Source organism: Scomber scombrus, chromosome 24 (genome assembly GCF_963691925.1).
Source record: "Scomber scombrus chromosome 24, fScoSco1.1, whole genome shotgun sequence".
In the NCBI taxonomy this organism is placed as follows: Eukaryota; Metazoa; Chordata; class Actinopteri; order Scombriformes; family Scombridae; genus Scomber; species Scomber scombrus.
In genome coordinates, this window is record NC_084993.1 from 5,669,037 (window position 1) to 5,684,757 (window position 15,721).

The 15,721-nt window shown below is 41.1% G+C and overlaps 1 protein-coding gene across 1 annotated transcript in view; it reads right to left on the reverse strand.

The window, feature by feature from the left end:
• Positions 1-15,721, reverse strand: part of LOC134006546 (microtubule-associated protein 2-like) — a 35,121-nt gene that overhangs the window by 8,877 nt on the left and 10,523 nt on the right. The window contains exons 3-10 of the mRNA XM_062445462.1: positions 9,323-9,498; positions 8,088-8,162; positions 7,071-7,093; positions 6,854-7,019; positions 2,846-5,632; positions 2,443-2,637; positions 2,123-2,284; positions 1,116-1,168 (exon numbers count right to left, since the gene is read on the reverse strand). Of these exons, the coding sequence (XP_062301446.1) occupies positions 1,116-1,168; positions 2,123-2,284; positions 2,443-2,637; positions 2,846-5,632; positions 6,854-7,019; positions 7,071-7,093; positions 8,088-8,162; positions 9,323-9,461 (3,600 nt within the window). The 5' untranslated portion in view covers positions 9,462-9,498. The remainder of the gene's footprint in view (positions 1-1,115; positions 1,169-2,122; positions 2,285-2,442; positions 2,638-2,845; positions 5,633-6,853; positions 7,020-7,070; positions 7,094-8,087; positions 8,163-9,322; positions 9,499-15,721) is intronic.

Genomic DNA, 15,721 nt, shown 5'->3' on the forward strand with positions numbered 1-15,721 from the left:
CCCCCGTCGCTGAGCTGCCATCTTTAACAGAACAGCCCGAGTGGGGCTCTGGACAGCAGCCGCGACAAAGAGGCAGGAAAGCATGCAGGATAGATGGATGATTTGCAGGCAGGTAGGCAGAAGTGACAGACAGATGGAGAAATGAAGACATGAGACAGAGGCAATGCAGATGAAATGTGTCTTAATGGCTGGCATGGTTTGATGGATAGAGAGTTTGACATGAATGACAGAAAACATGAAAGATTTAAACATTCAACACAAAGTTAAAAAGAGGATTTAACAACAGAAAAGGAAAAGGTTTGAGGTGAAATGTTGGGGTTGTTATGTATGAAAGTGACAAATGATATTCGCCTCAATTCACTTTGGTGAGCCTCTGTGTCACTGTAGTGCACATCAATGTTTATTGCTAAAACGTGCACATTATTATTTTATTTCTATACTCACTGATTTTCTCTGTCGAGACTGGCACAAGGACAGAGGCAGGCATGCAAGACAAATATGCACAGAGAGAAACAAAAAGAGACAAATGCAAACATGCAGAAAGGAGGGGAAAAAAGAAAGAAAATGTTTGGGGTTTTCATACAAACAAGGCCCCATGACAGTTATTTTGGGAAATTTAAGGAGATACTGTACGACAGAAGATATACTAAGTAATATTTGCAACAACATAGCAATCCTGAAAATGATGTCACTTCAGTTTATGTGACAACATCATCAAGCTTTTGCAGATGTGATAGTGTGCATTTGACAGATATTGACTGAATAAGCTTGGGAAATAACCTCATAATAAAATGGAAAAAATACATTTATGTAAACTTAAGTGTACTGGACGTCTACACAATATAGTTTCTCTTCACACTTTAACGCTGTACCTTTACATCATCCTTTTTTCTCCTGTTTAGGCTTCATGATGAGATATTTACTGATGCATATTTTTATTTACATATCAAAGGAAAAACATTTAAATTTAAGATGCGATCAAAAAAAGGGCCAAGAAATTCAAAATAATTATTTCCTGTTAGTTTATGAAAAAAGCAGTGTGACCAAAAGAAAATAAAAAAACTAGGGTTATTTTAATCACATGTGTATGTGTGTGGCTGCATGGCAGCACTTACGGTGGGTCTCTCCCTGGACTGGTGAACACTGAGGGGCTGATGGCTTTCCAAACCTGTACAGAAAACAGTTTGGCTGTAATGACCAATATAAACCAGCAGGGGGAAGACATTTGCGAGTGTGAATTTTCACATACAGTCACATACACACACACATAAATGTACTCAAACTTCTGAAACCATAGTTAAGGCGCAAATGTTGTTTGCTGCACAACAGTCTACCAGCAGACACATCAAGATCCATACAGAGATCAGTGAAACACCCTCTTTTCATGTTAAGAATCACATCACAATATAGTTTCTCTTCACACCCTCTGATCAAACACACCACTTTCAACATGCAGCCACTTCCACCAAACATACACAAGTGACACTTAGCTATAAGACAAAGAATGAAACCAAAGTTCACTCAGTGAAAACCAATCAAACAAATTATGCAGCAGCATCACTGAGCATGAAAAAACAGGAATATGAAGCCAAGCGTGAGTAAATACTCCATTTCTGACATGGATAAAATGAGAACCAAAAGGACAACACATTTGAGCTTATAATAAAGAGACCAAACATGATGTTTTGAAAATGGGTCAGCAGCACATGATGTTTGCCAGCTACATTGCACCTGCTTGATACCTCAAAGAGCCATCAATAGAGAGAGAGCAGGCATCAACATTTCCATTACCTGTCCATATTTAACCAACCTTTCCATAACAATCCACACCCTTTTTGTTTCAACTTTGGTAGAACTTCTGCTATGTCAAGTTTAGTTGGAGTTTGTTGTTTTTTGCATATAAGACAAAGTTTGACACCACAAAAGTTCACATTCTAATTTTTGCCAATCACACAAATCTCTCAACACCCCTGAGGAGATTCTTTTCTAAATCATGACTATTGGAAGGGCTCTCAGCACTCCCTTAGGCTTTGTGGGTACTGTGTACTGCTACACTATGTCACTTGAGCCAATTTAAAAGTAATACAGTAAGATTTGGTTGCACTCTCTCTATCCACGGCACAGATTCCTGGTGAAAAGTGTTCACCTGTGACCTTGCGTCTAGCAGAGCCGTGAAGCAGAGCGGGCCTAGGATGTCTGGCCGGCACTTTGGCTACACTCTTTCGAGATGGAGAGCGACTTTGGAGGGCTGACACCTTATTCTGGTCAGCCCTCCGTATGCCTACTAGCAAAGAGGAGAGACAGGATTATATGAACAAATCACATTCTTACTGTGTTTGCTATTACTGTACATAGTTAAATAAATACACTTTTATATTTAAATAAAAACAAAATACATTGCAATTTATTAAAGAAAATGAATTTTAAATATAGAATTGGAACCTTTTTTCTTCTTCATCTCCTCTCTTGGATGGTGGCTGGGTACTTTGCGGGACACTTTACTCTCAGTGATGCTAGGGTGGCCCCTTCCTCTGACAAGCGCCCGTTTAGCGGGTCTGTCCACCACAGGTGTACTGGTAGGACTCTGGGTCTGAGGAAGGGCTTCGATTTGCTCAGTCATGATACTTTTGTCATCATCTGCATTAGAGAGGGATTAAAAGAAGACTAATTCTCCACAATCCTAGCTATCTTAAGAGCTAACTTAGTACAAAAAAGCTCATTCACATTCAAATTTATTAGCAAAAAGCCTGTTCTTTATATAAAACATTATGTTCAATATACATTAAATGCTTTAAACAGTGATTTTACAAGCAATTGTGTGTAATTGTTTGATAACTCTGGGTACCTTGTGAGTCCATCCAGCCACTGTCTGTGTCTAGGATAGAGATGTCCATGGTGGTTTCATCGTTAACTGCCTGACTGGTCTCTTCCACCTCCTGAGCAATCTCAATGTTTTTTTCACCCCCCTTTTCACTCGTCCTTTCCTCCCCATCATCCTCTTTCTCCACTTTTTTCTCCTCTTTCTCTTCAACTACTTCACCAGAACCAGTTTCCTCCGCTTCCTCCTCTTCTGTTTGGACTTTCTTTACTTCCTCATCCTCCTCTTTCTTCCCTTTTTCCTTATTTTGTAGGTTGTCTACAACTTTATCCTCGCCCATCTTCTCATCTCTGTCTCCTTCCTCTGGTGGTTGTTGTAAGCCATGGTCAGAGCATGGAGACAAGTGTGAACTGTCAGTTGCAGGTTCCCCATCATCACTGTTTAGTGCACTATGACTCCATTCTTCTGCACCAGATTTGGGATCTTCATCCACCATCCCAGGAGCTTCCAGAAGCTTCATCCCTTCTTGCTTTTCCTGTCCCTTTCCAACTTCAGCTTGATCAGTCCTGCAGAGTACAGGCACCTCAGTTTCCTCCATTATCTCTCGAGGCTCTTCAGCAATCTCAATATCGTCGTCTTCATCTGCTTCTTCGTCTATTTGTGCTTGAGGAATAATAATGACTGGGGAAGATATATGTGGCTTTGGTGAGTCTTTTTCCAGTTTCACCTCCTGCAACTGAATTTGGGAATCTTTCTTATCTACTGGCTTTTCAGTGCTTAAATCCTGTACAACTTTTGAGGTCTCTTGCGTTTCTGTTCCTTCTAATCTTGTAGGCGTCTCATGTTCACTTTGGATTGTCTTGTCATGTTTTTCTGTGCTCTCTCGTGAAGACTGAGATGGTGTTGAATGTAGGTCTCTATTTACCATTTCAGGTTCTTCACTTTCTTCTGAGACTTCCTGTTCAGGTTTTTTAATTTCTTTCTCTAACTCTGTCTGTTTATTATCAGTCTTTTCAGACTCTGGATCGTTCTCTGCTTTGACTTCTGGTAAGATTTTGTTGGTGTTCTCCTCAATAACTTGGGTTTCTGAGGGTGTATCATCTGGTGACTTGGGAGTGGAGGGAGTTGGGGGAACCTTAACTCCAGTTTCAGAAGGAGTAAACGTAAAGGAATGGTCAGGCGGGATGGGAGAAGCCTCTCTTGAGGGGTCTTTTTCAATGTCTACCTCAGGTATTGCTTGGATCTTTATGTCACCAGGAAGGCCACTCTCCAAGCGAAACTCAGTTAGTCTGTCTTTTGAAGTAGGGATTGGGATTCTTAAGCGATCAGGTTTTATTCCGCTTGTCAGAGCTCTTTCTAGAATCAGAGTAGTCTTTACTGGTGCTTCTTTTTTTTCCATCACAGCTTTTTGAGAAGTCTCAGGGACAATTCCTTTATGGTCTTCTTGTTGCATTCCTTTGTGGACCCCCTCAACTTCTGTAGCTCCAAGCTCCTGTTCAACTTCACCCTCCATAGCAGGGAAGCGCTGGTATGGAGAGTCCCCTGGACTGGGCACATCCGCAGGAGAAGGCATGGGCCCCGAGTATTCACTAAATACACAGTAACCTAGTTCCTCCAGCTGGCTTTCCCCACCCACCACCCTTGGGGTCTGATCTCCCAAAGCAAGCTTGGCTAAAGAACTCCCAACCAGAGCTGATACATTTGCAGGCATGGACTTTCGTCTCATGTGGTCAACCTCCCTATTCTCTACGGAAAGCCGAGGCAGGGCCCCGGCCAAGTCCAACATCTCAGAGAGACTACTTGATTGCTCAAGACTGCAACTGTCCTTATCAAAAGGTAAAGGTGTTTCTGCCTGGGTGGGGGTATCTTTAGGTGATTCAGTGGAAGTTGGGGTAATGGAGACAGCTGGAGGAAAACTGGGTGTATGGGTCTTCACAGATGGTGTTGAAGGGTAAACTTCTGATTCATCAAAACTTCCACTGATTGGAGACATGCTTTCTGAGAGGGTCCTTGATTTCTCTCCCTTCTCTGTGGACCCAACTGTTATGTTCACGGAGAGGCTTCTCTGTTCTAATGACATCTTACCAGGAGACGTACTGACTTTTCTATCCTGTTGTTCCTCTAACTTCTCCATAATTTCAGTGTCCCCACTTAACCTTGTCTCTGCTGCTGTGCTGAGCTCATAATAGCTCTGGGTTTGTGGAGTCTCCTCTTTGTTGCTTTTTGATGATGTTTCAAAGTAGCTTTTTGATCCTGACTCCTGTTCCACCAAAACATCAGATGAGGATTTCAACTCTGTACCAGGTTTTGGACTTGATTTGTCGGTTTCTTCCTTTTGATCCACTTGATGAATGTCAGTCACAGGCGTCTCATGCAATTTATTGTCGTTGCCACTATTTTGGGCCTCCTTATTTATCCCATCATCAATCCCCAGTTTTTCCTTTCCTTCATTCACAGGGGTTTCTGATTTGCTTGACAAGATAATTCCTTCTTTGTCTTCTGTTATAATTCCCAACTCTTCTGCTGGCGAAGGCTGTTTTTCTTCTTTTGCTTTTGACTCTGCAATTAGGTGGCTCTCAGTGGCCTCTTCTACCCGACCCTTTCTCTCTTGATTACCCTGCTCAGCTGAGGAAGTATCAGATAGCTCTTTTTCTTTCACAGAGGGAGGGGGAGGTTCGATCGAGGCAAGTTCTGCCCCTTCAGGTGTTGCTCTTTCAACTGCCGCCTGCTTCTGATGTAGCGACGCCTCTTGAGGCTCATCTTCTTTCACAGCAGGCTCATGAGACTCCTTACTGATACACTCCTCGGGCTGGGCTGTGAGTTTCAAGGATACTGTACAACTTTGTGCCGAGTCATATTACCTAAAAGCTTTGCTTGCAGCATCCACAAAAGCTAGCCAATACAGTCAAGCCGAAACCTTCTGCACATAGATACAGTAGCTCTGCATCAAGCAAAACACACAGCACAGTGTATTTTGTGGCAGGCCACAACAGCACAGGGGGGGTCACAGCACCTAAGGTAGCGTGCAGAACTGGAATGAAGGAATGAGTTGCATGATGTTAGATGACAAGAAATAAATGTACACACAAATATTGAATTCCTATTGCAATACACATTGATTGACAAAAATGGTCAACTCAATGATGTCCTGATTAAAATAAAGATACTTTTATTTGATGTGCTGTTACTATTAATGGTGTCAATTTCTACTGCAAGTACAGGAAAACTGTAGATGTGAATCTTGCTTGCCTGGATAAAATGTGTAAGTAAATGCATTAGGTTGATTTTCTTGATTCAATTACCCTTGAAGATAAGGATGATGATATATGTCCAATGAAGGTGGATTGTAATGCCCAAAGTGTAATCTTAGTAACAATAGGAAAACAGAGTTATCCTTCGTCTTGGGATGAAATGAAAACAACATTGAAACTCAAAGCAAGTGATATACAATAAACATAAAATACATTCAGATCTGGATTCATGGAGCACCCACACATGTGGGTGTACTTAGAAACACTATATTGTAACACAGTTCCGACAAAATCCACATAAATTATATACAGACAATTAGTTCTAGCCACACATATGTCTACAATGCTTGACAGTTTTGACAGTGATATTTGCATTTGCAATGTAGCTGGCAATACAAAATGTGGAGAAATGATCAACTGCAATATGGTTGATCAGGTATTCTAATGTCACTCCAATGAAAGCAAATGGTTATGTTTTGCATGAAAAAGCACAAAATCAAAATGCTGTAACATCATTCTGCACATGGCAACTTCATATATTGAAGCGGAAGCTTAAGGATATAAGAGCAACAAAGCTGCAGGAACGCTGACAGCAAAGCCTTTGTTGCATCGCATTAAAGAAATCAAGAGCAAAATGTCCTTGTGCCCAATAACTAAGCACAAGAGGATCATGCAAATTAAGTATTGAACAGACTCACATTCACTCAGATTCACTCTCATACAGACGTTGCTCCCACTCAAACTGTATGCACACACACTCATAAACCCATAAAACCACACACACCTTTTTGTGACGTGCTGTGTTCACTCTGATGACTTCCTCCATTGAGGACCTCAGGTGTCTGGGCTTGCTGGAAGCCCAAAGCCTGGGGCTCTGTTACAAAATCTGTCTGCTCTAAGAGCAAGTCTCTTGGCTGCTCATATGTCACTTCCTCCTGGTAACTGTCGGGCTCCTCTGGAGCCTCCTCCTCATCCTGCTGTTGCTCCTCCGCAGAGAAAGCACTGACAACCTCTACTTTATCTTCTTGAGCAGGGGAAGGGAGACACATGGATGAGACATGAAGGACAACAAATCTGGGATAACATGGGTTAACAAGACACTTTCACCTCTGATGAAGATGCATGGGATGCAATCAACAAGCCCTCTATCACCTGTGCACTGATAGAGCTTGCAGATATATAGCAATATAACTTAAAATGCCTAATAATCATTTTATGTGTTTTATCATTGTTTTATTATTATATTGTTATTTATTCATTTAACCACATATATTTACTCCAAAATAATGTATGATATAATGTACTTTATTTATCTGCATTCCAGTAGAACTGCTTATGATAACATATTAAATCTAAGTCAGTATTACACAAATAAGTAACTATAAGTATAAAGTTGAGTATGAGCTTTCCATGCAGTGTGAAAATCTAAAAGTACATTCTAGTGATTGTATGCCACATGCAAGATGGACGTGATTAGAAAACAGCCTGTGCTGTTCTCTGTGAGTAAAGAGCTGAAAGCAAATCTGTGATTTACTCCTAGAGGAAATCAATAGACAAAATGAGGAAAGGAAGAGAGAAGACGCTGAGAGGGTAAAGCAGACTAATGAGATGAAGGGCTCCAGTGGCAGGTTATGTACTTGCCTAAAGGGAGGAGAGATATTTTTGTTGGCGTCTAGCTCTAGTATCCAGGGTTGAATTCAATAACGTTCTGCTGTGTGTTAGAAAACTACTATTGAACTAATATTGATAAGATAGACAGAAGTGTGAACAAGACAGGACAGTGTAGCACATGCTGCAGGCACCTTGAAAGTGATATGACGATGCAAGGGGATAAAGCACCTCAAAATTAAAAACTAAGGGACCAGAAGAAAGAGGAGGAGTGGTTGACGTGTTTCAAGAAAGATCTCCAGAAATCCTCAAGACTGTGTTAGGTGTCGTCTTTTAGAGAAATTTTTGTCACTCTCACCACCATTCACACTCTCATCCCGGGTGGTCTGAGTGGTTATTAGTGTGTGTACCTTGTGCCACGGGCCCAATCTGCTCAGCGGATGGAGAGGGGGGAGGGGAGGGAGGCAAATTGGCTGAGTCATCCACTGCGAAAGGGAGAGAGACAAAGAGAAGGAGAGAGAGAGAGAGACACACCGGGAAGACAAGACATGGATGGGTGGAAATGAAAAACTAATAACTCCGCTGACCTTAACTCTGTGGGAGGCCTCCCTTTGAATTTGAAACAAAGCTGGTTGTGTTTGTGTGTGTTTGATGAGTTGTAGATGCAGAGTGCAAATTTCATGCTCTTCTTGGATTTTATTAGAGGCTAGCTTGGCCTTTTTGTTTCTCCAGTGCAAGTGAATGCAGATAGAGCCAAACTTACCTCAGCCAAATTGTTAATCGTCTTTCTCGTTGTATTTGTTTTTCATTCTTATCTTTTCTTTTGCACCATTCCTCTGTCCTTATTCCTTCACTTGATTTCTCTCTCATTTTACTTTTCTTATCCTCTGCTTTCTGTATCTTTATCGTCATCTATTTTTACACTAGTGTCACTGCCCTTACCTTTTCTCTTTTCTGTCTTTCCTATCAGCTTATACCAAGAAAAGTTATAATACAATAACCAAAAACATTGCCACAATTTATAGCTGGGAGGGCTTCTATATGAGATAGTATATCCAAAAGATCCTGGATGCTATTGATAGCACGAGAGTATGGTGTACTTATCAGATTTACCACGAGGTAGGGTATGTCTTCAGCTTGATGAAACTAAAATTGGGACTGAGGGGAAGACATTTTCCCACTGTGGAAGAAAGCCAGGAAGTAGGTATAAATAAAACTTTATTAAATGAAAAACCTCTCATCCTTAAAATGTGATTGCACTCTCTGGCAATCCTTGGAATATTTCCAACCAATAATCATCAAGCTTTCAGGTCTAGTTTTAGAAAGGCCTAAAAAGTCTTCCATATGCTTTATATTTTAATTACTTGAGTGATTAAACCCACAACCATATGACCAATGGTCCTTTCTACTTTTGTGAGAACTGCTACAGCAGATTGTTGATGTTTAAATGTTCAGCACTCAAATGTGAAATCTGTTCAAGTGCCTTTTGGGGATTGATTGTCCTCTCCTGGCACCATGAAACCAATCACATTTACCCTCAGTTGCAGACCTATCTCTGGCTGGGCAGGGCAATCAATGTCATTAAGCTAGTACTGCACGCATATGCATGCACAGGATCGCCGGCACACCATGTCCATGTTCCTACCTGTTGTCCCAGGATGTGCAGCTGCCCCACCATGGTATCCATTCTCCCTGTAGGCAGAGCTGTAGGCGGAGTAGCCATTCTCGCCGTTCTCTTGCCCGTTGGAGGCCCAGTGCTCCTCTGGCTGCTGACCGTCTGCCATGCCTGCCTGCTGGGACACCGAGGAGGGCACGGATCACCTGTTAGATCAGGTAAAAGAGTTGGGGGAAAGAAAGGAGACAGATGAGTATGCAGAAGATGGAGGAAATGAGTAGAGAGGAGTCAAAAAGGTGGACTCCACTGAAGGACCTCAGCTAATTCTGATGCACACTGCAGGGTGAAGTTAACAAATGAGCCACCAGAGGGAGTAAGATGCCACATTGTTACTACCGTCTCAGCCAACCAGTCTTTGTCTCAGCATCCACGTGCTGAAAAGACTGACTGAATGTCAGTGTTTCATTGGTAATATTCCCCCCACCTCCCCCACCCCCCACACACACACACACTTTTACATTTGTTGTGACATCTACAAATGTGCTTTTGTAAGCTAAACAGAACAGGTCGAGTGTGGCAGCTAAGCTTTGAGATTTAATTCCCTCCCATGCTATATGTGCACACTCACTGTAATGGTTTTTTGGGGGTTTATATTATATTTTGTGTATTACAATACACAAATTAGTACCAAGCATCCACTGTGTGATATGTTTAGGCGCACTGCAGCAGGCGGCTTGTAAAACAGCAACGAAAAAGAGAGAGAGGAAGAGCTCACGAACACACCCTTCATACCCTCCTCACCAACGATAAGGAGGTTGTTGCCATGGCAACCAGAGCAGGTCTTACGGGGTCCGGCAGTTTTGGCAGTTGGGTTTGACAGATTTGTCCCTTTCAGACAGAAAAAAAAGAAAAAGTGGCCCTACACAGACACTAGCCGCACACATAAGTGCAACACGTGACAGACTGTAGCACATTTTAGCTTCCACCTTCTTTTCCATCCATTATAATAACAAAAGATTTATCCATATCAAGTGTGCGCTACTCAAGTGTCTACATTCTAATCAAGCATGTACCCTCATAAAAGTGGTCTATTTCCGTTTAGAGAAAACACATAATGTTGCTTTTTAAACAAGATTAGTAGGGGGCCCTCCCATGCCTGGCAGCCTACCTAAATAGACTCATTATCATCAAGCAGCTGCAGCAGCTAATTTCATCCTTACAACTCATCACTGTCTGAAACTGCTGCCTTCCTCCTCCTGTCCCTTTCTTCAGCTTTTCTATTGTAACCACTTTCTTGTAGCTTCTAATCGTCAAGTCTTGCTTGGATACCGCTGTCATGTTTGTGTGCTAAATATGAAGTTAGACCCAGCAGCAGGTTAGCTGAGCATAATGACTGGAAACAAGGGGAAACAGCTAGCCTTGCTCTGTCCCTAGGTAACAAAATCCACCAGCATGAGGACCCCTAAAACTAACTAATTAATACAAAAAAAGCAACAACATTTTACAGTGGTTGTACACTGGGAAATGTATGTCTTGGCAAGAGAGTGAATAATGGAATGAATTTAGTATCAAATAAAGGTGTAAATGAGGATTTCAGCCCTCTTAAGAATAAAAATCTATGGGAGATGTGATTAAAAAGAACAAATTCAAAGATGTACAAAGAAATAGCTGCTTCTGTCCTAAATAGCCTCTGTAAAATAGTATCCGGTTCTTTATTTGTCACTTATTTCTTTCAGTCGCTTCCCTCGTTTTCTCTCTCCTTCTTCCTTTCTAAGTCTGTCTCCTCTCCTTGCCTGCAGGGCTGCATGACGACAGGCTCACAGCGATCGGGGCTAATGTCTGCTGCAGTGGGAAGATGTGAGGATCAGAGGAGAGAGAGAAAGAAAGACAGAGAGAGAAAAAAAGAAGACGAGAGAGAGGAGGAGAAGGAGGGAGGAGGAGGAGGAGGAGGAGAAAGACCCACTGACACTCAAAGATACTGGGCCAAACTGTCTGAGACTGAAAATCTCAGCCCAGGGCTCAAAGGCAAGCCTGGTCCCAGCTGTTGCTAAGGAAGAAAACTGGTGTTCTGACAGCCAGATTGTGCTGATGGTGGTTTAGAGTTGCATTGACCTGCTTTCAGCTGCTGTTTTGGCAATATTATGCCACACTTGACACTCACAGATCACAGATTGTCCCTAGACAAGGATGTTATAAATCTTAGCTACTTACATAAAGCCCATGTGTTCTCATTTAGCAGAAAAGCAAGTAATTGCAGAGGAAAACAGACCTTTTTTCCCCTCAAAAATTTAAATGCATTACATCCCACATCGTAAATATCTTGCTTACTATTTGTTGGCCTGTTGGCTGTGTTAATTCTATCTTTGATTCTATATTTGATTGTCTCCACTGGCAGCAGACTGCAATATGCTAAGAACCAGTGATATTTTGATAGAAAGTGGCTTAAGGAAAATTGGCAGGATTGGTGGCGAGTTACAGTAATACTGTCCCTGAATGAACTGTGTGAATCAATGCCCACACAACACTGTTAGACCACAATGCAATGAAGAGTTTAGAGTTGAAATAACATTCCTTTCTTCATCTAAAAAAAGGTTTCTGACAAACTTCAAGAATATGCTGAAGGCATTGTTGTACATTATTTAATTATCCTATCCACCTGTCTATCAGGTGGGCTATAGAAGATATTACATTTAAAGTTTTTTGAAAGAGAGTGACTACATTTAAACACTAACACATAGCACAAAATCAAGTTCCTGTTCTTGAATGCATATTATACTGTGTTAATCTAACTGGCTGTATTCTGACCTTTACATCAGCAAATCTGCTACTTCTTCCGAACAAACTTTTATGCAAATTGTTTCAGAAACTCAGACTAAATTATATATTCTTATCCTGATGTCTGCCTCTCCTCCCTTCCAGACCTTGCTCTCCAGGTACATCCTGTCCTTGTGTCACTAACTTGATCTGACATCACCCTCCCTCATTGCTCCCTTTCAGCTGTTTACCAGTCATATTGTGTTATAGAGAAAATGATAAAGTGAATAAAAGGCATCTTCCCAGACACAGCCAAGCAGCAGTTTTTAATATTTCACACTGATGCAATACGCTGTAATAATCACTCTCTCATCTTTCACCTGAGGATAGAACCAAATTGCATTTTGGTTTGTTTGTCTACTATACTGTCAGAAAGTCTAACAGCAGAGCAGTCATCTCTCAACTGCTCAGCATGTGAACCATCACTGTTTCTTAATCATAAAAGGGTTAAATCAACAGCATTAGGAGTCAAAAAACGGCTGTCAAATCCCATCACGTCCTGGCATTGATATCTTGAATTGGGCATGCCAGTTCGATCCCTTACAGAGACTTAGAGAAGAAGGTGTGGCAGCAGGCCCGAGGCTCCACTGGCTTTCATTCTCTCTTTGCCCTCTTTCTTTTGTCTTTTCGTCTCGCACTTTCATGGCCCCCCCTTGCTGCACTCAGCCCTACCTTCCAGCCCCAGAATCCCTCCACCCCACCCCATCCCTAATCCGACCTCACTTCCCTCCCCGTCTGCCCCGCTCCCCCCACCCCAATCTGGGTCACTCATCACGCCTCCATGGAGCGCCGCTAACATCGGAATGTCACCATCCATTTAGGAGGGAGGATGGAATCTCTGGCAGCCAGACTCAGTAGGCCAACCTGGCCTTAATCCTCTGTGTGAGCGGCCGAGTGTGTGTCAGTTTGAGAACCTGCACAGGATTAGCTAAGTCTCTAACGATAGGAATAGGTATGGTTTTCTACACCCCAATTATTGCTTGATCAATTAATAGTATCATTTATTTCCTGAACACTTTTTATGCATTTAAAAGCAGAGACGACACTGTAAAAACTGTCTTAAACCATGGGTTTTGTAATTTAAACTAATAATTCCTCCTTTTTGGTCTGATGAAGCCTTCATTGACTGAAAAGCTCTTTACATTTCTTCTCTGCAGACCATTTGGCAAGCAGTCCTAGCTTTGGAATTTGCATTTTGGGTATTTGGCAAACATCTGCATATTGGATATAATGAGAATATTTTGGCAAATGATCAGTTGAGGGAGAGTTTCCAGGAAAATAAGTAGTTTTAGACACAGACACACTCAGAAGGTCACAGGTTTGTTTCCAGTTGGTTTCCAGTATGTCATATGTCATTTTGTCCCAGTTAAAACATCTTCTATATATCTTATTTTATTGATTTTATCCTTATTTTACTTTAAATTCCTTTTTTGATCATTCACATTTATGTAAATCCCTTTGTGTTGGAATTATGCAAATAAAGTTTATCAATATTACTTTCTCAATAATAAATTATATGAAATACATTTCCATTATAAATTACTATTATTAAGACAATTATATGAAAGCATATGGCTTGTGAACATGATTATCTAAGCCTGAACAAGACAACATTTTGTGATTGAATTGAATTTTAAAATGTTCGTTGAAGGGCATTTTAGAAATGTAAATGAATAAATCTCAAACTCTTTTGATAATAATTTATCATATGAGCCATTTTTAAAGTGGAAGCCATATAAATGAATTTCCAGTTTTTTCTAATAGTAAATTGAACATATTTGGATGTTGGCCTGTTGGGACGTCACCTGAGACTTATAGCAGTGTTCTTTCACAATTTTGGTAATTTCAGAGACTAAATTATTAACTGAATAATTGAGAAAATCATCATCAGATTGTCAAATGTCTACATTTAATGAAAAATTGACATGATTATGAAATTCGGGTCAATCAGAGATGATTATAGTTGATGTAAACACAGTTTGATACAGCAAGTTACCATGAATGATGGATAACTGTCACAGGAGACCTGAGGACAGTGAAGGTTAGAGTGACCTGTCGTTAATTCAGAATCCAGCAGTTCCTGCATCAACCACAGCAGCAGTCGAGTGGATTATGTTTCCTTGACTCAGCAAGACATGTGGGGGGTTGAGGCACAACGAGCGCTGGCAGTGAAGTGTGAATGAACTGTGTACACGGTGAACACCGGCATGACGAGTGAGGCACGCGCACATACAAACACACACACCCATGCACAAGAGGTAGGGGATGAGTACACTCCTTGAAGATTAAGTACCGTAATACCAGCGGTATAGGCGCACTGAGATTATGTGACGTAAATATAACAGTGTGAGGAGGAAGTGGAGTGCAATTGTAGTATTCCACAAAACAACACCTTGACTGGAAATCATATGAATACATAAATCTGCGATCTGTAAAGTAAATCAGTATTTATGTCATTTTCATTGAGATAAGACACATGTGGATGAATATGCCTGCAAAAAGAGGCATTCAGTTTAAAGAGAAACATGCCTTATCATATGAATTTCACACAATTAATATTGTCAAAAAAGTGATAACATAATATTATAATAGAATTATTAAATCGAGCTAAAAAATATTGGTAGGTATTGATGTGAGCATGTAAAAAATACTTCAGATGATCTTTTTTTGCCACTTCAAACTATGATTAGTATTGATTTTTCATCCTCTTCATCACTAGTAGTCTTTATAAAACTTGAGCTACTTTTTAAGTTCACAAATGTGCTGTGCTGTATATACAATCCTATGAAGTCAGTCTCTACTGGGTCTTTTCCCCCACCTTTCATCACAGTCTGAAGATTTGCACATTAATTTACTGACCGGAAGACTTGCTGAGCTCAACCATAGACATTGGATGTGGGGGTGGGTAAAACATTGTCATTTATTCATAAGGATTTATGAAGTGTCACAATTTATACTTACATTTTTTTTTATCATTTTTGGCTGAAGCTTGCACACCAACTGACACCATGAGACTTCTTTAACTGCTATGCCACCATTTGTCATATCTGTTGGTAAAATGACTGTAGTTTCTTACTTTTTTCTATTATTCTTTTTTTTGTTTGTTGATAAAACACAATCAAAAGAGTGGTGATCACCATGCCAGTTAGCCAGCATCATAATGTTTCCTCCTTCAAGACAATTGAAGGTTGAATTTACATCAAACTGACTGCCATGTCTCTCCTGCATCCTAACTCACATTTATATCCTCCTGTCACCGCTCGCCTGCTTCTCCTTGTCTTTACATTCAAATCTCATCAGAGGAGTAGATGCAGCCCCACCTACGGTGATGTCATCGTTCCCATGGTGATGTGATCCCAGGATGGGAGGGGCTGGTGATCAGGAGTGGATGCTGGGCTGCAAAGAGCCGACTTTTACTATGTTATGGATCCTGAAATAGGTCACCAGATCCTCCAGGCACAGCCTCTGGGGGTCCTTCGTAACTCCTTCCTCACCCGAACACAAATGGTATCCGAGCCATTTAAATCCATCAATAAACTGTTAGCTGGTTGCTGGTTGGGCTGCTGATGTCATTTTAGACCTTTACGCTGGTGGTGGTGGGGGTGGTTTATATTT